This window comes from Peromyscus leucopus, chromosome 2 (assembly GCF_004664715.2).
Source record: "Peromyscus leucopus breed LL Stock chromosome 2, UCI_PerLeu_2.1, whole genome shotgun sequence".
NCBI classification, from domain to species: Eukaryota; Metazoa; Chordata; class Mammalia; order Rodentia; family Cricetidae; genus Peromyscus; species Peromyscus leucopus.
Genome location: NC_051064.1, coordinates 52,944,261 through 52,969,551, shown reverse-complemented (window position 1 = coordinate 52,969,551; position 25,291 = coordinate 52,944,261). Strand labels below are relative to the sequence as shown.

General features: G+C 47.8%; 1 protein-coding gene and 3 non-coding genes across 13 annotated transcripts in view; all 4 read left to right on the top strand.

Annotated features, from left to right (window-relative positions):
* Positions 1 to 25,160, top strand: part of Ubap2 (ubiquitin associated protein 2) — an 85,272-nt gene extending 60,112 nt beyond the window's left edge. For all 10 annotated transcript variants that reach the window (XM_028884036.2, XM_037202511.1, XM_037202514.1 and 7 more), the window contains 20 exons: positions 1,542 to 1,594; positions 2,698 to 2,765; positions 6,738 to 6,927; positions 9,744 to 9,957; positions 11,926 to 12,197; positions 12,722 to 12,894; positions 13,617 to 13,830; positions 15,776 to 15,815; positions 17,396 to 17,561; positions 18,220 to 18,289; positions 19,710 to 19,881; positions 19,997 to 20,088; positions 20,361 to 20,408; positions 22,614 to 22,692; positions 22,884 to 23,089; positions 23,400 to 23,499; positions 23,589 to 23,696; positions 23,820 to 23,887; positions 23,968 to 24,159; positions 24,247 to 25,160. In XM_028884036.2, the coding sequence (XP_028739869.1) occupies positions 1,542 to 1,594; positions 2,698 to 2,765; positions 6,738 to 6,927; positions 9,744 to 9,957; positions 11,926 to 12,197; positions 12,722 to 12,894; positions 13,617 to 13,830; positions 15,776 to 15,815; positions 17,396 to 17,561; positions 18,220 to 18,289; positions 19,710 to 19,881; positions 19,997 to 20,088; positions 20,361 to 20,408; positions 22,614 to 22,692; positions 22,884 to 23,089; positions 23,400 to 23,499; positions 23,589 to 23,696; positions 23,820 to 23,887; positions 23,968 to 24,159; positions 24,247 to 24,342 (2,621 nt within the window). In that variant the 3' untranslated portion in view covers positions 24,343 to 25,160. The remainder of the gene's footprint in view (positions 1 to 1,541; positions 1,595 to 2,697; positions 2,766 to 6,737; positions 6,928 to 9,743; positions 9,958 to 11,925; positions 12,198 to 12,721; positions 12,895 to 13,616; positions 13,831 to 15,775; positions 15,816 to 17,395; positions 17,562 to 18,219; positions 18,290 to 19,709; positions 19,882 to 19,996; positions 20,089 to 20,360; positions 20,409 to 22,613; positions 22,693 to 22,883; positions 23,090 to 23,399; positions 23,500 to 23,588; positions 23,697 to 23,819; positions 23,888 to 23,967; positions 24,160 to 24,246) is intronic.
* Positions 5,120 to 5,200, top strand: LOC114703296. Its single transcript, XR_003736117.1, has one exon. It is a non-coding gene; the product is annotated as a small nucleolar RNA SNORD121A (small nucleolar RNA).
* LOC114703297 lies at positions 7,049 to 7,129 on the top strand. Its single transcript, XR_003736118.1, has one exon. It is a non-coding gene; the product is annotated as a small nucleolar RNA SNORD121A (small nucleolar RNA).
* On the top strand, positions 16,768 to 16,846 carry LOC114703298. Its single transcript, XR_003736119.1, has one exon. It is a non-coding gene; the product is annotated as a small nucleolar RNA SNORD121A (small nucleolar RNA).
* Positions 25,161 to 25,291: the final 131 nt, after the last annotated feature.

Sequence of the window (25,291 nt, the reverse complement as noted above, 5' to 3'; positions counted from 1 at the left end):
ACTTAGAACAGGATGACAGTTATGGTAATGACATTGTGTGAACTTAGTTGGGAACTCTGTAATAAAGCTAATATTTTTTAACCTTTTTCTTTACATCTGATAACAGCAATCTACTTGATATAGGGCCTGGCGCAGATTTGCATTAAAACAATGTTCCTTTAAAATTTTATCTTCTCTTTAAACTGTAATTAAGTGCTCGTGTGGGTTCACATGTGGGTACACATACATGAAGCCAAGGTCAAATTTGGGTGTCATTTCTTAGGAGCCGTATAGACCTTTTGTGTTTTGAGACTGGGTCTCTCACTTGGGAGCCTCCAGTGGGCTAAGCTGGCCTGCCAGTGTGCCTCGGAGAGCTATCCTGTCCCCGCCTCCCAAGGATCAACTCATGCTGTCATACCCAGCTTGTTTGTTTGTTTATATGACCTATGCAGGGAAACATACCCAAAGTAAGCACTCGGAGTCTGGTGGAGGACACCAGGGACCTTCCTCTACTGCTTTCCACCACATTCTTACTGAACCAGAGGCACACTGATTGAGCCGTGCTAGCTGAGCTCTGGTATCCACCTGTCTCCATTCCCTGTCACTGGGTTGGCCAGGCTCGTGAGTCTGGAAATTCAAGCTCCGTCCTCCATGCTTGGATAGCTGACAACTACTCTTCCCTGTCCCCCTGGCCCCTGAACACTTTTTTTTTTTTAAAAATAAACCATGGGTTATGAGAATTGATTTCAAGTCCTCATACTTCCACAGTGAGCACTTCACTAACTCACTCTGTGGTGCCCTTTTTTTTTTTTTAAGTACACATGCTAGGCAAGCACTCTGTCCTTAAGCTGTGACCTGCCCTGCCTTCCATTTTGTCTGTTTATTTTAGATTGTTGTTTGACACGGGCTTCCTACATAGTCCTAGCTATGCCGCAACTGTGTGTATATACTAGGATGGCCTCGAACTCACAGAGCTCCCTCCTCAAGGGTATTCTACCATATCTGGCTGTTTTAGTACTCACCTGTAAAATAATGTGTATCATAAGGAATAAATCCATTGTTGATTGTCTTTATTTTTATGCACTTATTTATTTTAGCATGTTTGCATTTTCTTACAGCAGAATTGCTAAAATATTTCTTAAATTGCAGTTTGAGGCATTAATTAGATTTAAGCATTTAGTTCTGGGTATTTTATATAGAATCTTTTTTTTTTTTTTTTTTTTTTTTTTTGGTTTTTCGAGACAGGGTTTCTCTGTGTAGCTTTGCGCCTTTCTTTTCGAGACAGGGTTTCTCTGTGTAGTTTTGGTGCCTGTCCTGGAACTCTCTCTGTAGACCAGGCTGGCCTCGAACTCACAGAGATCCGCCTGCCTCTGCCTCCCGAGTGCTGGGATTAAATGCGTCCGCCACCACCGCCCGGCTAGAATCATTTTTTATTTTTACTAAGATTAGGATAGATTTAAAGAAATCATGTTTCTTGGATTGTGAAGTAAATTACTAATGAGATGAATTGTTTTTCTTGCATAATACACAGAATCATTGGTAATATTTTTGTTCCCTGTCAGGTGCCTGGAAAAATTCTGTGGAAGAGTGGACAACAGAAGACTGGACTGAAGATGTAGGTGTCCAGTGTCCATTCAGACCTTTCTTCCTCTCAGTGTGTCATGGCTGCTCTCAGAAAAAGCCCAGTGCTCTTCATCTTATTGTGTTTGCTGCTGCTGCTCCCACTGCTTTCCACCCCTTCCTAGTCCCTTCCCCCTCCTCCGCCTTCTTCCCTCCTCCACCTTCTTCCCTCCTCCGCCTTCTTCCCTCCTCCACCTTCTTCCCTCCTCCGCCTTCTTCCCTCCTCCCCCCTCTTCCCTCCTCCCCCCTCTTCCCTCCTCCCCCTCCTCTTGTCTGCTGTCCTTGCTTCTCAAACAGTTGGCTTTTCAGCATGTGTTTCTCAGAAAGAAATGGGCATTTTCAGTTTGTTGAGACACTGTTCTACGTGGCCCTGAATGGCCTGGAACTCCAGACGAGGCTGGTAGAACTCAGGGAGATCTTTCTGCCTCTGCCTCTCAAGTGCTGGGCTAAAGGCATATTCCACCACACCCTTTTTTTGTTTGTTTTTTTTCCAGACAAGGTTTCACTGTGTAGCTCTGGCTGTCTTATTCTGTAGACCAGGATGGCCTAGAATTTACAGAGATCCGCCTGCCTTTGCCTCCTGAGTGCTGTGATTAAAGGCGTGCGCTACCACCACCCAGCCTTTTTTTTTTAAATTATTTATTTAGTGATGGGGGAAGAACTAAGCCTTCAGGTTTTAGGTCAAGGACAGACTTGGGAATTGATGCCTCAGGCACACTCAGGCAGGCAAACGTCCACATAAAGTAAAACATGGATCTAAAGGTAATAAGCCTGTGACTTAAAATGGACTAAAGATGACTAATCAATGAAATAGAAAGTCACCCTTTTCAGAGTGTCCTACTTTTCAGCACTTTCACTGCTCTGTGGTGTCACAGATGGAATCCTAGTACTTGAAGGCTGCCCTTAGTGTGACATCGTTCCTGCAGGTGTACTGAGCCATGCTTGCCTTGCCTGGGGAGATCACTTGGTTGCTTATCTTGGACACCCTCTGGTGGCCATAAGAACTCTGCTGTCTGAAAAGGTCACCAGTCAAATATGCCTTGCTTTTGTATTGTGCAGACTAAGAGTAAAGGTTTTCCTCTTGAACTTTCCATACAGCTTTCTGAAACCAAAGTTTTCACTGCTTCGTCTGTTCCAGCAGAGAACCACATATCACCTGGGCAAAGGTAAAGCATTTTTTCTGGGTTTTCTTTTTATCTTTTCTTCATTCAGAGCCTAATTGAAATTTCATTTGTTTTTAGGGCAACTGTTTCTGTATTTACTCAGATCTTTGAGTTTCTCTCTTTCCTCTCTCTAGCCTGTATTTCCCCTGCCTGTAGCACTCATATTCATTCACATCTATTAGTGTGTCCAAGGGTGATTGAGTGACATGTTGTTGGGATTTGTTAGCAGTTGGCTGCAGAGTATACTAAACCTAGTTATAATTCATAGATAGTCTTCAGTAAAGTTTTGGTTTTGCCCTTGAGACAGGGTCTTACTATGTAGCCCAGGCTGGCTTAGAACCTAGAGATCTTCCTGCCTCTGCCTCTGGAGTTCTGGGTGTTATATTACTATTCCTGGCTAAAACAATTTGTTCATTTAAAGAATACACTTACTACATTAATTCTTTGGTTTCTCCATGCATTTGTTTAGATGGTCTCTATCCTGATTCAAACTAGTCATTTTAAATGGGTATATTAGTTATAATGTGCTAAATTCCAGAAAAAGAAGAAGGCCCTTTGAGGTTAACATTCTCTGTGTGTGTTAGGATACAGGTGTGTAGAGGCTAGAAGATAGACAGCCTTGTGTTGTCCTTCAGAGGAGCTGTCCACCCTGAAAAAAACATTGTTTTACATTTATTTATTTTTGTGTGTTTGTGCACATTGGTTCATGTGCACCATGCCCATGTGCCATAGCACTGTTGTGGAAGAAATCAGAGGAAAACGTGTGGCACTCACTTTTGTCCGTCCTGGATTGGATGGTCAGGTTTGGTAGTTAATGCTGCCTTGATCCCAGTGTTGATAAGGCCGAGGCAGAAGTGTTCTGGGTTAAAGATGCCGTGTGCTATAGTGAGGCCGGTCACAAAGGAATGTGCACATGGTGGGACTGCCTCGTCTCCTCCTCATGGTTTTGCCCTGTAGTCTAGGCTGCTCCCACAGCAGTCCCTACTGCCGCGTCCTCCTCCCCAGGCTTACAGATGCGGCACCATACTAGGTTTAGCTGATCTTACGGTATCGTACTATTCACAGTAATTCTAGACACCTTTGAAAATGATTTTAAGGGTCTATGTGACTGACTCCTACAGCCTGTTCTCTGACCTTAATACAAGCATGCAAACATGTGTACACACATGCTCTAAAGGTATTTAATTTTAAAATAAAAAATATTTTAAATGCTAGAAGGCAAATTTGAATCTGGCTTCTCAAAACCAAGCTAAATGAGACAGAACTTTATTATAGGAGAGAAAGGTGCATACACCTCCATTGCATTTATGACTAAGTGAAAAATGACTAATTTACTAGTGGTACTTTAATTTCTTAGATTGATTTCTTTAATTGAGAGAGCTGGAAAGGTGGATCAGTGGTTAAGAGCACTTATTCTTGCATAAAACCCAGGTTAGATACTAGCACTACAATGGCTGCTCATAGTGGTCCATAACTCCAGTTCAAGGAACCTGTTGCCCTCTTCTGATCTCCACAGGCACCCGGCACACATGTGGCACATAGATGCACCTGCAAGTGAAACACCACATAAAATGAATAAATATGAAAAACAAGATAATGGAGTTAGGCATAATGGGGAATGCCTTTAATCTTAGCATTCAGGAGTGGGAGGCAGAAGGATCAGGAGTTCAAAGCAAGGCTTATATACAAAGTAAATTTGAGGCTGACCTTGACTACCTGAAACCTTCTGTTAAAAAACCCAAACATATCCAGGCAGTGGGGGCGCACGTCTTTTAATCCCAGCACCCCGGAGGCAGAGGCAGGTGGATCTCTGTGAGTTGTAGGACAGCCTGGTCCACAGAGTTCCAAGACAGCCAGAGCTGTTACAAACAAAAAACCCAACCAAAATGATAAAAAACAAAACACACACACACACACACACACACACACACACACACACACACACACCTACCTTGCTGTTTTGGACAAGCCAATGTCTTCCCAAATGCTCTGCTCAACACAGCTAACCAGACAGCACCAGGGACTGCAAACTCCACTGCTGCCAGTGACTATTATCCCTAGGGTTTGGCCACATCCTTCTGTTTCAGTATGATGTGCTTTTGTGCTTGCTTGTTTGTAATAGGGTCTCACCTTGTAACCTTGGCCGTCTGGGAACCAAGTAGACCAGACTGGCCTCAAACTCAGAGATCGACCTGCATCAGCCTCCCAATTGCTGGGATCAAAGGTGTGCACCACCATGCACAACTTCATTCAGTATGGGGTATTCAGGAATGCGCCTGTTAGCAAGTCCTCAAGACTTCATGGCTCACACCTTGCAGTTTCTTCTGACAAGGAGTGAAATGTGGCAGTAGGTCCTTGCCCAGGAAACAATGATGTGATGATTTCCAAGCACATATCTGATGATTCCGTGTGGAGCTCAGCTACTGAGTTTCCTGGGCTGATGAAGGGTTCCTCCTCCTTTTTTTTTTTTATTGTGGGTTTTTTATTTTGGGGTGTAGGTGTGATGTGTTCCCACATGAGTGCAGGTCAGGGTACGGTTCATGAGTGTTGGTTTTCTCCTTCCACCATGTTGGTCCCTGCGGCTGAACTCAGGCTGTTAGGCTTTGGTGGCCATCTCACTGGTCAAAACCCTGGACTTCTTGTATTTCCTTTTATTTATTTTTGAGACAGGTTCTCTCTACATAGCTCTCCCTGTCCTGGAAGTAACTTTGTAGACCAGAGATCTCTTTGCCTCTGCCTCCTGAATGCTGGGATAACAATTGTGTGCCACCCTGCCAGGCTCAAGTGCTTTTACAGAAGATCTACAGTACTGGTTCTCACTTGAGTCTTACTAACCTTTTGGAGTAGAACTTGCTTTGATTCTGGAAGTGTTGCAAGTTTTATTAGCACTATATGTAATATACATAACTGACTTGTATCACTGGAGTTGGGACATCACGTATTAGAACACTAACTACGGTTTTAGATTATTAGCCTCAAAACTGAATTGGTTTCAGGAGAGTAAAAATGGTTGTGTATAAGGAAAAGAACATGGGTTAGCAGCGTGCTCTGTATGAAGAATGACTTAACTCCCCAGACCCTGTTTCAGTTAGAGAACTGTTGGGGGCAAACCTTTTGCAGCTCCCACTCTACTGGTAAGTCATCCATGTGGCAGGCAGCATTTAGCCCAGACTTCATTCTTCTTGAGGCCATGCTTTGGGGCAGGGTGATGGGGGCATTATACGATACTTTGTTACACTGGGTAATGGTGATGCATGCCTTCACAGGCTGATCTCTGTGTGTTCAAGGCCAGCCTGGTCTACAGAGCTAGTTCTAGGATAGCAAAGAAACCCTGTCTTGAAAGTCTGTGTTAGTTTGTTATTCCTTTATTACTAAATATTTTAGAGAGAAAATTATACATGGTTAAATGTGTTATAGGATATAATACACACTTTATATGGATATTTAAAATAAAATTAAGACTTAAAAACTTCTGCCATGGTTGAGGTCTTGATGCTTTACAAATATCGATTGACTCTCTCAAGGAAATTGAAGCTGTGAGTGGTGGCACCCACTTTGAATCCTACCACTGAGGAGGCAGAGGTGGGGGGGGCACTCTTGAGTTAGAGGCCAGCCTGATGTACATAGTGACACTCTGTCTCAAAGCAGACATAAATCAAAATGTTGAATAGAAAAAAAAAAGAAAATTGAAGAAACATGAGCTCAAGTAATGGTATCTGTAAGACACTGCAGTTCCTCCCGGGGTGTCATTGGAGCCTCTCAGTGCCAGTTTCAAAGTTGCAGTTCTCTTTGCCTTTGTAAACTGTTTGGTGACTTCTCAGCCTCTCTTTTAATCTTTCTGAGACTCCATTGTCCAGTGGTTTTGCTTATTCAATCTCTGGCTAAATTTTCTTTATGTTGATTTGCTCTCCAGTTGGCTGGCTGGTGCCACTTGCTCCTGACAGCTGATTGCTCCTTTGTCTCTCCTCTGCTTAGCATTGACCTGGTGGCCTTGCTGCAGAAGCCTGCCCCTCCCACTCAAGCCGCAGAAGCCAACTCCTTTGAAGCGTCCCAGCAGCAGGGCTTTGGGCAAGCACTCGTCTTCACAAATTCTCAACACAACAATCAGAAGGCATCAGGGACTGGGGGCTCCGCTTCCGCCAACGCCTATCCACCGCAGAGCTTGGTAACTCATTTATTTCCAGTTGGGGTCTTCAGGAATGCGCCCGTTAGCAAGTCCTCGAGACTTCATGGCTCACGCCTTGCAGTTTCTTCTGACAAGGAGTGAAATGTGGCAGTAGGTCCTCGCCCAGGAAACAATGATGTGATGATTTCCAAGCACATATCTGATGATTCCGTGTGGAGCTCAGCTACTGAGTTTCCTGGGCTGAGATAAAAACTTTTTCACTTGTCAGTGACCAGTAACTGACAAGTTACTGATGAAGGGTTCCTTCTTATTAATGATTTTTTAAAAGCTTTTCTTTCACTTCTATTTATTGTGAGTGTACTTGTGGGTAGGCCCGTGTGTACACCATGACCCCCTTGAAGAGGTCAGAGACAGCCTGTAGGAGTCAGTTCCCACTCTGTACTGTGTGGGCCATCAGGGCAGCCCAAGTGATTATTTTCTCCTAGGTTTCGTTTCAAGGTCTGTTTCTGTATTGAATATGTTCTAAAATTTTTGTTTTCAAATTGAATGGAATGCAGATGTTTGTCTGGTCTGTCCAGGTGTGCCCACTTGGCACTCTGCTCCCTGAAATACACTCCTTTCTCTTCAGTGGACAAGTAATATGGCAGAGGTCCTTACTTGAGTGTTAGGTTTTCCTTCCAATAGTTTCCCCCACTGTTAGAGGGCCATAGTGACTGTGGCCCCTCAGTGCTTTTGCAGTGACTGCCATCCACCAGGAAGAATTCTGGGGTTGGCAGTGAAGAAGACAGGCAGGGGTGGGGTGAGGATGTAAGCTTGGAGTGCAGCCTGTGAAGGGATGTAGCTGCCGGAGGTCGGCTGAAGTCTATGTAATGCGAAGTAAATACAGAGGAAGCCTATCAGTGCGCTCCCTCTGCCTTCCCGATAGCTGCTGGTGGAGTGTGTCTAACTTCTAGAGTCTGTTTGGTCACCGAGTCCAAGATGGAGCTCGCCCATCAAGTCTGTTTATACTGTAATCAATAGCTCAAAACTATAGGGAAAGCTGTTTAACATTATATTAGAGCCACGGCTCTAAAAGTCGCTACCATTTATAATCATTGGTGAAATTAAATAAATAACAATTTACTACTAGTACTACTAATAGTAAAAATAGGTTAACATAAGGCAGAATGAGACAGTGGTATTAGGACTTGGACTCTGTATCTTTTGGTTCAGTGAAGCAGATGGAACTGAGACTGTACTCAGTGTTACAGAGAGCAAAGCAGTGGCTGTAGAGAAAAAGTATTTGATAATAGCAGCTGGTGGATGGATGGTGGATGCTGGGTCAGTGAGAAGACTAGCACTGGGGTAGACTTACGCCAGATGGGCTTGAGCAGGGCTTTGATGGCAAAATAACATTGGCACAAATGTGTTAAGAGGCAGGAGCTGTGATTGATGGGACAAAGCTGCCCATGACCTAGTGTGTTTTTTTCAGTGAAGAACTCTGAATTTTCTAACTGGGCTGTTCCACACCTAAGAATACTGATAATAGCCAGGCATGATGGTGCATGCCTTTAACTCCAGCACTGAGGAGGCAGAGGCCCGAGGATCTCACAAGTTTGGCGCCTTAAAAAAAAAAAAAAAAAAAAAATTGATAATTAAAATTTTTTTCCCCTCTCCTTTGATTTAACTTCTGTCAGATGCACACACTCAGGCTGGAAAGATGGCTCACATATTATTCCCCCGGGCATCTGAGTAGCAAAAAGTTCGAGGCCAGCCTGGGCTACCAAGTGAGTTCCAGGAAAGGCGCAAAGCTACATGGAGAAACCCTGTCTCAGAAAACCAAAAAAAAAAAAAAAAAAAAAAAAAGTTCATTCCTAAAAACCTATGTTTAGGCTGCTCTTCCAGAGGTCCTGAGTTCAATCCCCATCAACCACATGGTGGCTCACAACCATCTGTAATGAGATCTGGTGCTCTCTTCTGGAGTGCAGACACACATGCAGACAGAACACTGTAATAATTCTTTAAAAAAAAAAAAGAGTCTCTGAAGGAGGGAAGCATTGGTCGTTTTTTTTCCTTACTTACAGAGAATGACTGGTGTTCTTAGTCATCTGAACAACCTGAGCCCAGGACTGTCGGGGGCCTTTCCTCAGCTTCCTGCAGGTTTCAGTGTCTGGCATTAGAATGTGAGCTTTCGACATTGACTTCAGTTTAACATTGCAGGGAACGCTCAGAACTGACCTCTGCTATTCCTGTCATTAGAGAGAACTACTGTTTGCAGGTTATGGAAGTTTTGTGTGTGGTCTATCCAGCATGTTTTTGTCATTCAGTGGTTTGTTTTTTGTTTTGTTTTTGTTTTTTCGAGACAGGGTGTCTCTGTGTAGCTTTGCGCCTTTCCTGGAACTCACTTTGTAAACCAGGCTGGCCTCAAACTCACAGAGATCCACCTGCCTCTGCCTCCCGAGTGCTGGGATTAAAGGCATGCGCCACCACCGCCCCGCAGTGGTTTGTTTCTTAATGGTTTATTTTTGGGTTGGAGAGAAGGCCCAGATGATAAAAGCAGTTACTGCTCTTACAGAGGACCCAAATTTGATTCCCAGCAGGCATGAATTAAAAATAATAAATGGAACTAATAAATAAAACCATTTTTTTCAAGATTGTAGTAAATGTTTTGTTTTCTGAACCTCCCATCCGAAGCAGGGAGGCATGCTGCTTTATTTTGTTGATTGTGAAGGCATAGTTGCATTTTCATTTCCTGTCCTCCAAAGCAAGGTTGGCCTGTTCAGATGATCCGAGATGCAGGGCTCTAGACCACTGTGTTTGCAAGCCTCAAGTGAAAGAAGAAAGCTCAGGGCTTGCTCTCTTCCCTGTCTTCACAGTCATCCGTCCTGGGCTCGGGATTTGGAGAGCTGGCCCCCTCAAAGATGGTGAATATCTCCAGCTCCCAGATTTTAGACAAGTTGAAAGCACCCAGTTTGAGCCCGTTCGCTGCCACGTCAAGTGCTCAGCAGAACAATACAAGTCCCCCAGCCACTACTGCTTCTTGGGACCTCAAGCCTTCAGCATCCCAGTCCTCAGTCCTCAATCATTTTGGTAAGTGTGTTTTCTGAGCTGCTTTAGTATATTGAGTTCAATGTGAGCAGTAAGGAAGAACTTGTCCAGGGTCTCTTAGAATCCATGCAGCTTTGGAAAATGGAGTGAGTCGTCTTACTGTCCAGCGCCTACATTTCTTTATTGTACAGTTAGCAGGAATAGACACATTCCTGGCTAGAAGGACAGAAATGTTGTATGGTAGTTCATGCCTGGAATCCCAACAGGCAGGAGAGGGGAGGGCGGAGGATCACCACAGCTTGAGACCAACCCAGTACAGAGGAAGAACCTGTCCCAGAAAGAAGCTGCCGTGGGCCTGCTTGTTAACATGCCTTGATTTCCGCTGAACTTGGGAGGCTAATTGGTCTCTGTCAGAGGAACTCACCTGGTCTGAGTTGCAGGACTATATAATGAGAGCCTGTCCAAAAAAATAAATAAAAATAACTACAGGAAAACCAAGCAGTTGGGACTAGAGGGGTGAATGAGCGAGTCCTGGTTGATCTTTCAGAGGACCTAGGTTGGAATTCCACTGTCCACGTGGCCTTGCTCAACCACCGCCTGTAGCTCCAGTTTCAGGTAATCCAATGCCCTTTTCCAGCCTTCGTGGGCATATCACACAGTACACAGATCTGCTCGTAGGGAAACAAATAGGGAACCAAATGAAAAGACAAAAGGTAAGTAAATGCGTGGTAGGGGAATATAAACATTAGTTTGCAACACTGACTAAAGAGCTTTAGAGTAGTATGGACTGTCGCTCAGTCACTTTCTAAGGGTGTTGGGGTGCAGCTCAGAGGTAGAGTGCTTGGTTGCTGTGTGAGGCCCTGGGTTTTAACCATGCACTACAGAGGGAAAGAAAGCCACAAGTGCTAAGGTGCGTCCTCATTCCGTCATTCTGCGGAGTCTATCATTATTTGGTCAAGGTTTACTTTCTGCTATTGAGGGAGCATGTGTAAATTTGATGTTTTCTGAACAAAACTCCCACCGAAGTCCCCTTTAGCACTAAGCTAAATACCAGTATGAAAAAATAGACTGTATATGCTGAGTTCAGTGCCCTAAAGATGAGGGATGATGCTCTCTGCACATTAAAATGAAGGAGCCTTGGCTGGGCAGTGGTGGCACACACCTTTAATCCCAGCACTCGGGAGGCAGAGGCAGGCAGATCTTTGTGAGTTCGAGGCCAGCCTGGTCTACAGAGTGAGTTCCAGGAAAGGCAGCAAAACTACACAGAGAAACCCTGTCACCAAAAACAAACAAAACAAAACAAAAAGCAGCAGCCGCCTCTGAAAAAGAAATGAAGATATAATTACATGTGTGTGTTTTTGACAGTCAAGAATGAGAGCAGCAGTGGAAAGCGTGGTTTGTCACACATGTCTTTATGGTCTGTAACATTGCCCGTGATGTGCAGTAATCAAAATGGACGGCTCGGGAGGTGCCTCCGTCAGGGCAGTGCCTGCTCTGTAAGGAGGAACATCTGGGCTTGGCTTCTCAGCACCCACGGCAAAGCTGGGTGCAGGGGTGCACATCTGTAATCCTAGCACTGAGGAGGCTGACGGGGTTAACCCCTGGAGCTCACTGCCTAGTAGAATGGGGAGTTCCTCCAGGTGCAGGGAGAGACCTTGTCTCAATAGAATAAGGTAGAAAGCCACTCTGGAAAACATTTTAGTGGTGACCTCTGGCTACACACAGAGAATATAGCAAAATTGATAAAAGAATAGGCAGGTGTGTGTAGCCCTTCCATAGATGTCTCTACTTCATGTCTTCTGCGTGAGAGACAAGGAACAAACCATTCAGTCACCTTTTCAGTCACCAACTGGATTTGTTTCCTTTCCCTCCTGTTCCGTCCTCTTCTCTCTTTTCAGATAGATTCAGAACACCTGGTAGTGATGGAAGCTTCCTGAAAGTAAAGCTGTAGACGTCCAGACGTCGCAGAATTCCTCGTTTCTGCTCACTGTTTCTTTCTATATTTCATAGACTTCAAATCTCAGCCTGAGCCGTCCCCAGTCCTTAGCCAGCTGAGCCAGCGACAGCAACAGCAGAGCCCGGCAGTCAGTGTTCCTCCTCCTGGTTTGGAGTCCTTTCCTGTCCAGGCCAAACCCCGAGAGGCAGCACCTGGACATGGTCCTGTTCCTGTCAACAGACTTGTGCAGCTTCCCAACGTGGCTGTTGACAACATTGTATCTGCCCACCAACCGCAGCCCAAACACATCAAACTCCCTAAGCGCCGGGTACCTCCAGCTTCTAAGGTAGGCATTCCACCATGAATTCCATCCCAAAGGGTTTATTTCACACTAGCTCAAGTGTTGGAAAACTGAATATTAGACATTGGGATACAGTGTCTTCAAGTATAGCTCATCATCACTTGGGAGGATTTGGCCATTTCTCGGGCACTGGGCTAATTATTAGAGTGAATTCATGCTGGGAGACAGTCTCTTCTTAGTTCAAATACAGACCCGAGGGTCTAATTTAAAGCACTTTTGTTATTGTGTGATAACTCTTGGTTGGGAGGTGTGTGATTACCTTACCAGATAATGCTTTCATCACTGCTGTGTCCTCATGTACCAACTACCATGACACATCCCCAACAACGCTCCAGCCATTTATAATAATGTGGACCATTCCCTGTTTAAAAGATTCTGTTTCTCTTCTTCCTTTTTCTCACCATTTCTTTGACGGTGCAGCCCACGGAAGCCACTTGCTTGCATCTGTTTGTAAGCCTTGAGACCTGGAGACCCTGCCCTCTATTCCTGACAGAGCTTTGCTTTTCCAGGTTCCTGCTTCAGCAGTGGAAATGCCTGGTTCTGCAGATGTCACAGGATTAAATGTTCAGTTTGGGGCCCTGGAATTTGGATCAGAACCATCGCTGTCTGAGTTTGGATCAGCAGCTTCAGCCAGTGAAAACAGTAATGTGATTCCTATCAGCTTGTACCCGAAGTCTTTAAGGTACAGAGCTCACAGTTTAGTTGTGACTGAACATAATCCTTTCTTTGCAAAAGAAGACAAAACAGAGTCAAGGAACCTGGTGAAGACACTCTGATAATGGTTTGTGCAGCTCTCCACATGCTTAGTCTCCCAGACAGTGCTGTGTCCCACACTTGTGTTAGGCCGGTCTTGTCCCTCCCATTGAAAATTGTATGTCAGAACGTGTCTCATCTAGATGTGACATGTGACTAGAGTCGTGTAAAATGTGGCTTTTGCATGCCTTAGCTTTGACTTAAAAGTTTTCAAAGGTCATCCATACTGTGTGTGGGCTTCTGTTGCCAAGCATTTCACTGAGCAAATGTGGTACATTCAGAGTTGGTAGACTAGGTTCTCTTCTCTTTTTGCTTGCGGTGAATCATACTGCTGTGTTACAGCGTTCCTGGTAGCAGAACTCTGTCATGTCATGAGCACCTGGAGCTGGTCAGACTTGCACAGTATCAGTAGCACACTCCCCAGTGACCCACAGCGCCCCAACACTTCATTTTGGTCCAGTGGACTATTTTGCAAATACAAAGATTTGAGATGGTTTTATTAGTTGTCTAGAGGGAAATGCTGATACATTAGCCTGTCATGCACCTTTGTAGTTACTGGCACTTTAGTTTAGAGTGTGATACTGAGTTTGTCTGTAAGGTGAAGCTGTCATATGATGCCAGGGTGCGTCTAACACTGTGTACTCTTTTCAGTGACCCTTTGAATGCCTCTTTACCAATGACCAGTGCTGTACAGAACTCCACCTACACAACTTCAGTCATTACCTCCTCCAGTCTGACCAGCTCGTCCTTGAGCTCCACTAGTCCAGTGACGACGTCTTCCTCTTATGACCAGAGTTCTGTGCATACCAGGATTGCATACCAAAGCTCTGCCAACCCACCAGATTCAGCTCCAGGCTCTGTTGCTGTAAGTGCTTCTTCTCCTGCTTTCTTTGTTTAGGATATTCCCCTGGGAAGTTAGTGTGCAGTTTGGCAAATTATGCTCTAAAGTGTATTTATTAGCCAGGCAGTGGTACTGCATGCCTTTAATCCCTGCATTCAGGAGGCAGAGGCAGGCGGATCTCTGAGTTTGAGGCCAGCCTGGTCTGCAGAGCAAGTTCCAGGACAGCGAAGGTTGAACAGAGAAATCATGTCTCAAAAAAGGAGAGAAAAAAAATAGAGTGCGTGGGAAATATATATGTGGAAGTCAAGAGAACAACTTGAAGGAGTTGGTTTCTCTTTAACTTGTGTCCCGGGGATGTAACTCAGGGCATCAGGCTTGGCAGCTGGTGCCTTTGCTCATGGAGCCATCCTTTTTTTTTTTTTTTTTTTTTTTTTTTTGGAGCTGAGGACCAAACCTAGGGCCTTGAGCTTGCTAGGCAGGTGCTCTGCCACTGAATTAAATCCTCAGCCCCTCTTGCTGGCCCATTGTCTAGCTTGGGGGAAAGAAGGACTTTCTGTTTATCAAAACAGTAATAGTACTCTACTCCCCAGCCTGTGGTACCAGATGTGAACTGTTTCCGTGGAACAGTCATTAAGTCCCGTCAGAAAAGCATTAGTTATCCCCATTATAGGCCTATCATTATTAACCAGTGGGTTCTTCTTGCCTGGCTAGTCTGAATTATTGTATACAAGGTCCACAGCCAAGTAAGACAGTTGATGATAACATGTGGAGCCATAGCAATAAGGTCTTAAATCTAGCTCTAATAATATTTATCAATAGTAATGAAACTTGCTTATATTGTTTTGGGGTGCTGGGGTTTTTGTTTACTAATCTATTGCTTCTAAGGATAGGTTGATCAATGAATATTTGATATCACCATTCAAATAATGTGAAGGACCATTTTGTTAAGAGTTGGAGAGAAAAGCAACAGGGCAGACAATGTCTAAGTCTTGACAGTTGTTGGTAGGCAGATAAAGAGGAAGGAGGGGCAGGGTTGGCAAGCAGCTGTAGACAGGAGTCTCTAGAGGTATGAAGCGCACGCAGCATGTGGAGCTGTGTGGTGAATCTCCTGGAACTGCACTTCTAGGCTGTGAGCCGTCCTGTGGGGCTGGGCATCGAACACAGACCCTTGGGGAGCAGCCAGCCCCCTTTCTGCTGTGCCGTCTTTCAAGCCCTCGTTCACCTTTTTTATCCTAAAGAGCACATCAGGTTCTGTTCCTGCCTCTCCTGGAGGCGGCGTCTGAGCCTCCGGGGCTCTGCTGCCGGCTGCACTGTGGCTGCTTCCCCAGCCCGTGAGGCAGGTGCCCTTTTAGTGGCTCAGTCAGTCCCACCACAGTCGCTGATCAGGCCAGTCAGTGCCTTCACAAAAGCCGTGTCTTAAGTCATAGCTCATCTTTCCTTAGAAATCTTCCTGGTATGGAAGTTACTCTTTCTTTAGAAAAGAGTTTTACTTTTTTTTAAATTTAGAAAATTTTACTTTTGCATTACAGAATTTGCATGAGAAATGGAAAGTATCACGATTTAGTTATAATGGGACTTCATCTTTATTAATTCAACAACTTGATAGTTGTTTTAGGAGTGCTTTTAGCCTTTGTTACTTCCCTAAGTTCTGAGTCTGGTTTTTGAAATGCCCACTTCTTGCGATCTATGAAAGTTAGTTGTGTTGTGAACGAGATGAGGAGCCGCAGACGTTGCTCAGGGTTAAAAAGAGCTCTTCCTGCTCTTGCTCTCTCAAGCCTATCACAGCCCCTAGTTCTTCTGGTGCCTGAGGGACATGCATTCACAGAGACAGACACAGATACATGAGGACATCTTTGAAAACCAATTGCTCCTTTGTTAACTACATATGGTTGTTGCAGTCCCAATTGTGAGTCAGTCTGGTGATGGTCTGGACATGTCTGTGTGTTAACTCTCTCCCTGTCCTTTGTAGAACGGACATGGTGGTGGCCGAAGTCAGCACACAGTAGACGGTAAGTATGTTCTCTTTACAACTGGTGGAAAACAGAGAAAGTTTGCCTAACATAATTTGAAAACCACCAATTAATTGATCAGCGGTTAATTCTCCAAAATCTGTACTTGACCTTTTCCTTGCGATCCACTTGTTTACTTTTGAGATAGTCTTACTCATCGCTCTGGCTGACCTGGGGCTTGCTGTGTAAACCATGCTGGCCTCGACTCTAGAGCTTTGTTTGCCTTTGCCTCCTCTATGCCAGGATTAAAGATGTATTACTACCACACCCCAAAACTATTTCTTTTGAGAGGGTGTTTGATTCACTGTGTATCCCGGGCTGACCTCAGACTTCGCAGTTAATAAAATGTGAAATATCTGGGAACCCCAGTGTGCATGTCAGACTCCCTTCTTGAGACTTTTGTAAAGTCAACATGGGTTGTTGGGTGACTTTGGCCTCTTAATCTGGGGTGAGATGCTTCTTGGATGCTTCATCTTCAGAATCAGACACTAAGAGACTCAGGAATGTCAAATCACCTCAAACCCACCCTCCCCCGACCCTCTCCTTTATTTCCTACCAATTAAACTAGCACCCAACAACGTTAAAATATTTAATATTAGTTCAGTCAGTAGAGTGCCTACCTAGCCTATATGTAGCTCTGAGTTCAATCTCCAGGACCACATCCGACCCAGTGTACTGGCAGAAGCCTGTAATGGTGGCACTTGATGGCGTGAGAATCAAAAGTTCATGGGTCTAGTGGCATACAGTGTGGTTCCAGCATTCAGGAGCTGGTGGCAGAAGGGTCCGGAGTTCAGAGTCATCCTTGCTTACTTAGAAGTTCATGGTTGGCCTGTGCTACATGAGACTGTCTCAGAAAGAAACGGAGTTGACCGAGCTGCAGGTCAGCCTGTCCCCTGCCTGCTCTCAACTCCCCTGTGAGCGCGGAGTGCTTCCTCCCAGGGAGTTCTGCACGAGGGGAAAGACGATGATGTGTTTCCAAGCACATATCTGATCTAGATGTGTGGATGACAGTCAAGCTGAGTCTTTCCCGAAGGTCATCAGTTGTGTCCATGTCGTCTCTGCTCTGTGGTTGATTTCTGAAACACACCCCAAGGAAGTTGCCGCTGTGCCTTTGCAAGTAGACGTTGGTGTGAACTCTTCCTGCTGGGGAGAGGACAGCCCTTCCTTGCCACTTTTCCCCGAGGTGCAGCGCACTCTGGCAGCCCAGGCCTTCACTGCTTTCCCGGGGGTGGAAGCGCCCTGAGGAGCTCTGGCCTATCTGCTCTCCACTCTCGGGCCATGCTTCTGAAGGGAAATTGTTGTCTCACTACGTACACATCAGTTTTGGCCCATCTTTCCTGGGGGCTTGTGTCCATATCAAGACGATTTATGAGTGGGTCATTTTCGGTTCTTTGTTCAAACCCTTCCTTCCCATCTGGTTATGGTGTCCTGTCTGCAAGAAATGCAGCTGTCTGGTGACGTGCTGAGGTGCTGTCCTGGAAATGTAACGTGTGGTGTATCGTATCTGAGCGTGAGCAGATAGGGACTATGTCCCAGTACTGAGGGTTGCTTCTGAGGCTGAAGAGGTGTGTTTCTTGCAGCTGCTTCATCCCTGCCGGCTCCAAAGACGACGCCGGCGACGACAGACGCCCCGGGCCTCCCGTCTGTGGGCTCTCTTCCCAGCACCACCTCGTGCACTGCTCTTCTGCCCTCCTCGTCCCAGCAGTCGGGGGACCTGTCCAGCAGCCCCCTTTCTCAACTTAGCAGGTATGTGGGGACAGCACCTGGAGTGTGCAGGCTTCGGTAGTAGTCCACTGGCTTGGGCTTTGGTCACATCCAACCTCACTAACTGCTTCTAGTGTTCCTGCTGGCGGAATCCCAACCCTGCTGAGAAGCAGTGGAGCCATATGTATGCCGATTCCGGCTGCCTTGCCTGGCTCTAGTTCCCGACCCACGCCACTGTAATGTGGACTAAGAATGACGTGTGTCTGACTTACCTTTGTCCTGATTCCAGAGATAAATTATTGGAAGAGGTTACGGGAAAAGGAATTGGCTTGTTACCCATACCTTCTGGGTAGAGGTCTTTGATCCATTTAGTTCAGAGCGAACATGGTTGATTCGAACTCTGGGTCTGATTGGAATTTAAGCTGGACTCTTAGGTGTGGGCCACACATGGAACCTCATGTGACTCAGTCTTCTGAGCTCTCTAGTTAGCAGTCCTGCTTTTACTCTTTTTATAGCCAAAAAGGGTGATGATTTATTGAAGCCAGGATGTATCAGATGTCACGGTGTATGGCCCTGTAGGTCATTTTGGACCACAAGGAGGCATGAAGTGTGATGCCCAGCCAGGCATCCTCAGGGGTAGGATTGACCTTGATTATAGCCTGTCAAACCAGGTAGGTCTTGCTTCTGTTTTATTTCCTAGCTCCCTCTCCAGCCACCAGAACAGCTTGCCCTCTGCACACGCAGCACGTCCTGCAAGCACGCCCCACACTGTAAGTACCCAGCCCTGCTGCACAGTCCCCTGGCCGCCGTGAGTCATGGGCAGCACAGTCCCCTGGCCGCCGTGAGTCATGGGCAGAGTGGTTCGTCAGATCTCAGGTGACCCAGGGCCTCAGAGTTCATTGCCTTGGACTCCTGGGCTTTTTCTCGAGGTGTCAGGGCTTGGCTTGCCTTCAGGGACTTGCAGGGACAGTTTTGTTTCTTTCGATTTTTCTTATTTTACACTTTATTTATTTATGTTCTTCTTGATTGAAGAATAGGTTTGTTTCTAATTTCTGTCTGCAGGTAACTCTTATTGTTCTGTCTCTTGGCCTCAAAGATTATTAAGTTGCATTCCATTGTGTGTGAATGTCATTGGGACTTCGCTGGTGTTAGTTATTAGGTGTCCTGTTGATGACAGCTTAGAGACAAACAGTTTGAGGAGTGATTATTTTCAGAAGATCAAGAAATCCAGGCCAGGAGAGTTTCAAAGTGTGAGTGTTTGCTCACATTTGTATATGTGCACGGTGTGTGTGTGTGTGTGTGTGTGTGTGTGTGTATGTGTATGTGTGTATGTGTATGCCTGTTACCCACAGAGGTCAGGAAGAGGGTATTAAATTTCCTGCATTTAGAGCTACAGATGATTGACACCAGGTGTGTGCTAGGGACCAAATCTCGGTCCTCTGTAAGAGTAGCCAGTGCTTTTAATCACTGAACCGTCTCTGTAGCTCCACCCCTGTTACTTGTCTGTGTGCGTCTGTCTGTCTGTGTCTGGGTGTGGCTGCAGGTACCCATAGAGTCTAGAAACAGGACTGGATCCCCTGGAGTTGGCATAACAGTTGGTCGTGAGCCTTCTGATACGGGGCCTTGGAACAGAACTCTGCAAGAGCTGTACATACTTATTCTTGACCACTGAGCCATCTCTCCAGCACCCTATATAGTTTGTGTTTGTTGTAAGGGTATTCAGATGAGGATTCTCAGTATCTTGTCTTGGAGAGCAAAGTGCCCTTTCCATGGGGCTAGTTACACCTCTGATAGAAGCAGAGACACTCGCCCTCTAGAAGAGCTGTCTGTGCTCTTAACCACTGGGGTTTATGTTTGAGACAGTCTCAAACGGGTCTGGAACTCACTCTGTAGACCATGCTGGCCTGGAACTCCCAGAGATCCACCTGCCTCTATCTCTGAGGTGTTGGGAATAATGATGTGTGCCATCATGACCAGCCTCCAGCCCAGTTTTAGTAGTCTTGGTGTGCACTTTGAGTCCTGGTGACTGAATCTGGCCCTATAGGTAGAGGCTACACTGCCCTAAGACAGAGGACGCACTGCCCTGGAGTCACCGAGTGCTGGTGTTGCCCACTGCCCGGGAGAGTCCTGGCTGTGCCAGCTCCATCTTCCTTGCTGTGAGATCACACGTCTCGGCTTTTGTTTTGCCAGCATGCCAGTGTGGAGAGCACCCCATCATCAGCCAGCTTCTCAACAGCAGCAACCTCTGCCCCAAGTGCCCCATCCTCAGGGGTCGTCTTGCCTGGAAGCAGCCTGTGCCTGGGTGGGACCACTGTGAGTGTGCCCAGCAACAGTACCAGGGCCACAGCCTTGGTGACCTCAGGTTTGTACTCTCAGCCCCTTGCCTGCCCCTCAACAGTGATCTTCCAGACCTCTGCCTACACCCCCAAACAGCTGAGCCACTCCATGGTGAAGTGAGTGATTTTTCCTCTTTGTAGGCAAAGCGCCCCCAAACCTGCCTCAAGGGGTGCCTCCTCTGCTACCCAATCAGTACCTCGTAGGCCCTGGAGGACTGCTTCCTGCTTACCCGGTGAGCATACAGTAGAACTGGTTGGCGCAGGCACTGTACCTTGTAGGACCTGGTAAGGGGTGTGAGTTAGGCCAGAGCTGCCCACCTGAGGCAGCTCATCTCTTTGTCTCTGTCCACCTAATACCTGATGTGTCTTCCTCCTTCTAGACTCTACGTAGACAGGATCTTTTCCTATAGCACCTGACCCAGGTCCCATTCTTGAGTGTGTCTGTTTTGGCCCCCGAGATGGCTTTGGTGTGTGGTCCCTAACGTATCCGCTGATTCTCCTGCAGATCTACAGCTATGATGAGCTCCAGATGCTGCAGTCACGGCTGCCAATGGTGAGTACAGAGTGGCTTTGTGGACCTGGGCAGCAGACTCAGGGCTCCTCCTTTCCTTGCTTGACTGCCACTGTGTGTGGCCTGCGGGACCTCAGCCATGGGACTCCCCCCTAGCACCTTTGACAAGCTATGTCTGGGGGTGCTGTGCTTGGTTTGAGCATTTCTTTTGGCAGATAAGGGAACAATGCTTATCCTGGGGAAATTTGAGACTTTAGACAAGAGCACATGTAAGCCATGCCCCGAACCCAATCTAGTCCCTTATTTTCCTGCTCCATTCTGTGGTGAAGCACACACACACCTTTAATCCCAGCACTAGGGAGGCAGAGGCAGGAAGATTTCTGACTTCAAGGCCAGCCTGGTCTACAGAGTGAGTTCCAGGCAGCCAGGACTGTTACACAGAGAAACCCTGTATTCGAAAACAAAACTCTGCACAGCTGAACATGGAGGTACATTCCTGTAATCCCAGCATTGGCTGAGTTTCAGTTCAAGAGCAGCCTAGGCTACATGCTAAGCTCCTGTCTCAGAACAAATGAACAAACATCACGTGAGAGTTGCACCAGGATTCCTTTGGGCTGCAGTGGCCGATGGCCACACTCACAATGGTAGGATTGCCCTGTGCCTGTAGGGAACGACGGGCAGGAGTTCGCTGACTTCTTACTAAAGTGCCTGCTGGGTTAACCTTTCACCTTTATGTGCAAGAATGCTGGCCCTGGTGCTGTTGGCCTCACTGTCAGACAGGGTCGTCTGCGCTGACTCCAGGTCTAGGGATAAACGAAGGGGTCTTGTGGTGAAGCCACAGTGATAAGCAGGGGAACCCGGAATGGGCCCTCATGAAGCAGGATTGTCCTCTGCATAGCTGGTCTCAGCCTGGTATTCTCTAGGGCATCAGTCAGTGAGAAGCATAGAATGTGGCCTTTCATGTTCCTCACACACACACACACACACACACACACACACACACACACACACACACACACCCCTTGTCGCCTGTCCAGGCCACCCAGTGTGTACAGCTGTGGGCACACCTCCACCCCTGCTGGAGTCCTTTTCAGAGGCAGAGAGGGCTCCTGGGTAGAATCCAAGAGTAGACGGAAGCGACGACACTCACATCCTGCCTTAGGGGTTCTTCCTGGGTCTCCTTTCCCTTCCTTGATGTCCTGTGTGTGCATGTTTGGCCTGCATGTACGGTGTGTGTGCCTGGTGCCCCAGGGCAGAAGAGGACACCAGATCCCTGGAACTGGTTACGTTTGTGAACCTCCATGTGAGCTACTGGTAGAGCAGCCAGTTCTCTTGACCTTTGAGCTTTCTCTCCAGCCCTTCCTTTGACTTTTGAAAAGTTCTATCTTAGAGGACATCTCCAGTGAGCCCACAGTGGAAACAGCTTTCAGTTTTCCCTTGGATCATATTTTAGGCTTCCTTTTGGGCCTAAACCTCTTCCTGCCTTTGGATTTCCTCCTCTTATGTGAAAAGGGCTCCCCCTTCTGGGTGTCCTCCCCAGCATTTCCTGTGGCTTTGGGAATTCAAGCTGAGAATCGCAGGGTTTTCCTGGAGCTTACCCAGGCTTGCAGTGAAAGGATGCGGGTGCCGTTCCCAGTAGTGATGCTCTTGTATGCTGTGACCTCAGAACTAGGGCAGCCCAGAACCCCGGGTGGCATCGGCCAGGGAAGGATTTCTTCATCCGTAGAGCACAAACTTCTTCGCCTTTGCAGCTACATTCTTGAGTTTGACTCTGGGCAGCGTATTGTTGCTGGAGCTAAATGAATTGGAGAGACTAGACTGTTAGGGCCTGGACCTGGTTTCTGTACCCACCCAGCACTGCTCCCTGTCCCCTGGAAGCCTTCCAGGCTTTCCTCCTCTGCCTTTCCAGTGGCGGTTCCTTTAGAGTCTCACAGTAAAGACCAGTAGAGTTGGTTTGGTCCCTAGCATTTCCCAGGTCTCCATATGTGGTGGAAAGAGTCGTGTGAGGTCACCTCGGACAGGCGTTAGGGTTTGCAGTCTGTCCATGTGCTGTCAGCTGAAGCAGGGGTTCTGGGCTGTGCACACTTGAAGGTATCGTCACACCTGCAGCTCTCTGGGACAGCTGCCTGTCACGGGCACTCTGCGTGTGGCATCCCCCAGAGTGCCCATGCTTGTTGGGCCTGCTGGATCTGCTCTCTGAGGGTGGGTGAGACCATTTGCTCAGGGAGTCTCCTTGGTCTTTTCTAGGATTACTATGGAATTCCCTTTGCACCACCCACAGCCCTTGCCAGCCGAGACGGGAGTTTAGCTAATAATCCGTATTCAGGTCAGTTGGCTCAGTGGGCAAGAGTGGGAGGGCATGGGCTGGCCCGTAGCTCGTCATAGGAGGCCAGAAGGTGGATGCAGAAGGGCTGGGGTGCTTGAAGGTGTGAGTGTGTGAGCTGGCAGTTAGACCTATTCCTGTTTGTAACAGCCAGCCTGGCCTTTCCCTGGATACAAGGTTTGGTGTTCTTCTAGGTGACGTCACCAAGTTTGGCCGAGGAGACTCTGCATCCCCTGCTCCTCCAACAACACCAGCTCAGGCACAGCAGGGCCAATCTCAGACCCACCACACAGCACAGCAGCCCTTTCTGAATCCTGCTCTGCCACCTGGCTACAGCTATACCGGCCTCCCCTACTACACAGGCGTGCCCAGTGCCTTCCAGTATGGGCCCACTATGTTTGTGAGTATTTCTGCACATCTTCCCAGGGCTGTGGGCTCCTCCAAGCTTGAATCCCTGGGCATGTTTTCCAGCATCTGTCAGTAGTAGGAGTGTGGCCATCCTCAAGGCCCATTGAGTTACATCTGCTCTTGAGGATTGCTCAGGGTCAGATTCCATTCCCCAGCTGCCTTTAGGTCCATCATGGATTCCACTTAGGAAAATCCTGGTCCTCTTGGTTGTGACTTGGTTTTGCTGGGGGCTCTGGCCCAGACTGCCTGATCTCCTCTTTGTCTTATTCTTACACTCCAACCTCACCTGCTTGTCCCACTAGGTCCCGCCAACCTCGGCGAAGCAGCATGGTGTGACCCTCAGCACTCCCCCTACCGCGTTTCAGCAGGCCAGTGGCTATGGGCAGCACACTTACAGCACAGGTAAAGGCGGGCCCCTGTTCTGAGAGGCACAGGGTATACCGGCCAGGCTTGCTTCGCCCACACATGCCTCTTGTGTCCTGCCATGCTAGGTTATGACGATCTGACCCAGGGGACAGCAGCAGGAGACTACACCAAGGGCGGCTATGGGGGTTCGTCACAGGCTCCCAACAAGTCGGCTGGACCCGGGCCTGGCAAAGGTAGCGTCAGCCCCTCTCCAGGACTAGAACCTGGAATGACTGTCCCATCTGACTCTAAGGCAGGGCTACCCGGGGTCTCTGGAACCGGCCTGATGCCGGGGGAACAACTGTTTTTGCTCGTAGGAGTATCAGTGTCTTCGGGCACCACTGGCCTCCCGGATATGACTGCTTCTGTCTACAACAAGACACAGGTGAGGAGGGTGGACAGAGGTGGGCAGGTGGGGGGGGTGCAGTTCAGTCTGCCCTTCTCATGGTCACCTTTGTCCTGCAGACCTTTGACAAGCAGGGATTTCACGCGGGGACACCCCCACCTTTCAGCCTGCCCTCTGCCCTGGGCTCCACTGGGCCCCTGGCCCCTGGCGCAGCTCCCGGCTACGCCCCTGCACCCTTCCTGCATATCATGCCGGCCCACCAGCAGCCCCACTCCCAGCTGCTGCACCACCACCTCCCGCAGGACACCCCGGTGAGCGCAGTGATGGAGGCAGCCTCCTTGCCGTGGGCCTGGGGTTCTGTGCCAGCCTTTATAGCCTTTTCTCCTCTTCCTCCTCAGAGTGGCTCTGGTCAGCGCAGCCAGCCCAGCTCCCTGCAGCCCAAGTCTCAAGCCTCCAAACCCACCTATGGCAACTCTCCGTACTGGACAAACTAGACCCTGAGAAAAATAGGGTGGGCTCTTGGGCAGGAGAGCACACACGGAGCACATTTCTGGGGACCCGGTGCCCTTTCCTAGAATTCTGAGACGTCCCTGTCAGCTGAGCCTCTGTGGGAAGCCTGCCCCCAGACCCACTGTTGTATGTAATGTATTTATGTATGTATTTGTAAATGGGACAGAAGCCTGGAGGAGCTGGGGTGTGGCGGCCAGGTAGCATACAAGTGTGCTCTCCCCATCTGGACACCCTCACTGTAGCCACGGAAGCATCCCCGCCCCGCCCCTCTGCCTTCAGGTCTTGCACGTGGCTCCCAGCTCAGCCGGCTGCTCGTGTGCCATTGAAGGCCTGGTGGTTAGGGGTTGGGGTCAGGTACCAATGAAGAATCACGACTTTTCTTTCTCTCATTCCCTGGGAACCATTATGTCTCTCTCCCCTGTAATGACTTAATACTTGTTTTTGAGCAACTGCTCCTCTTGTCATTTGTCATGGCCCCCCTCCAACAAATCTGAATCTGGGAATAGCAGAGGTGACCTGTCCAGCACACCCCCGTCTGCCTGCACAGCAAGGCTGCCTTCCGGTCTGCTGCCCCAGGGGCTGGCCTTTGACCAACCATCTAACAAAGAATCCCAACTGGGTCTCAGAGATGTTCAGCCAGTCAGCTCCCGTGTAAAGAAATCCAAGATCTGCTTCTATCTCAGTGAAAGCCTGTCTCCAAACAAAGGCTCCTCTATCTACACCAGTTGTCCTGAACCAGGCAGGCAACTGTTTCAGGGTTTTCTCTCACCCAAACTCCACCTAATAAAGTTCTGAGAGCATTCTGGGTCTCTGCGTACTGTGTCTAAAGATGGTTTGGGAGTCACTGGACCTCCAGGGATGGCCACTGGAATCGCTGTCTCTCTCCTGCGCTTGTTCTGCGGGCTGTACTCAGAAAGCTAATGTGCCTTAGTA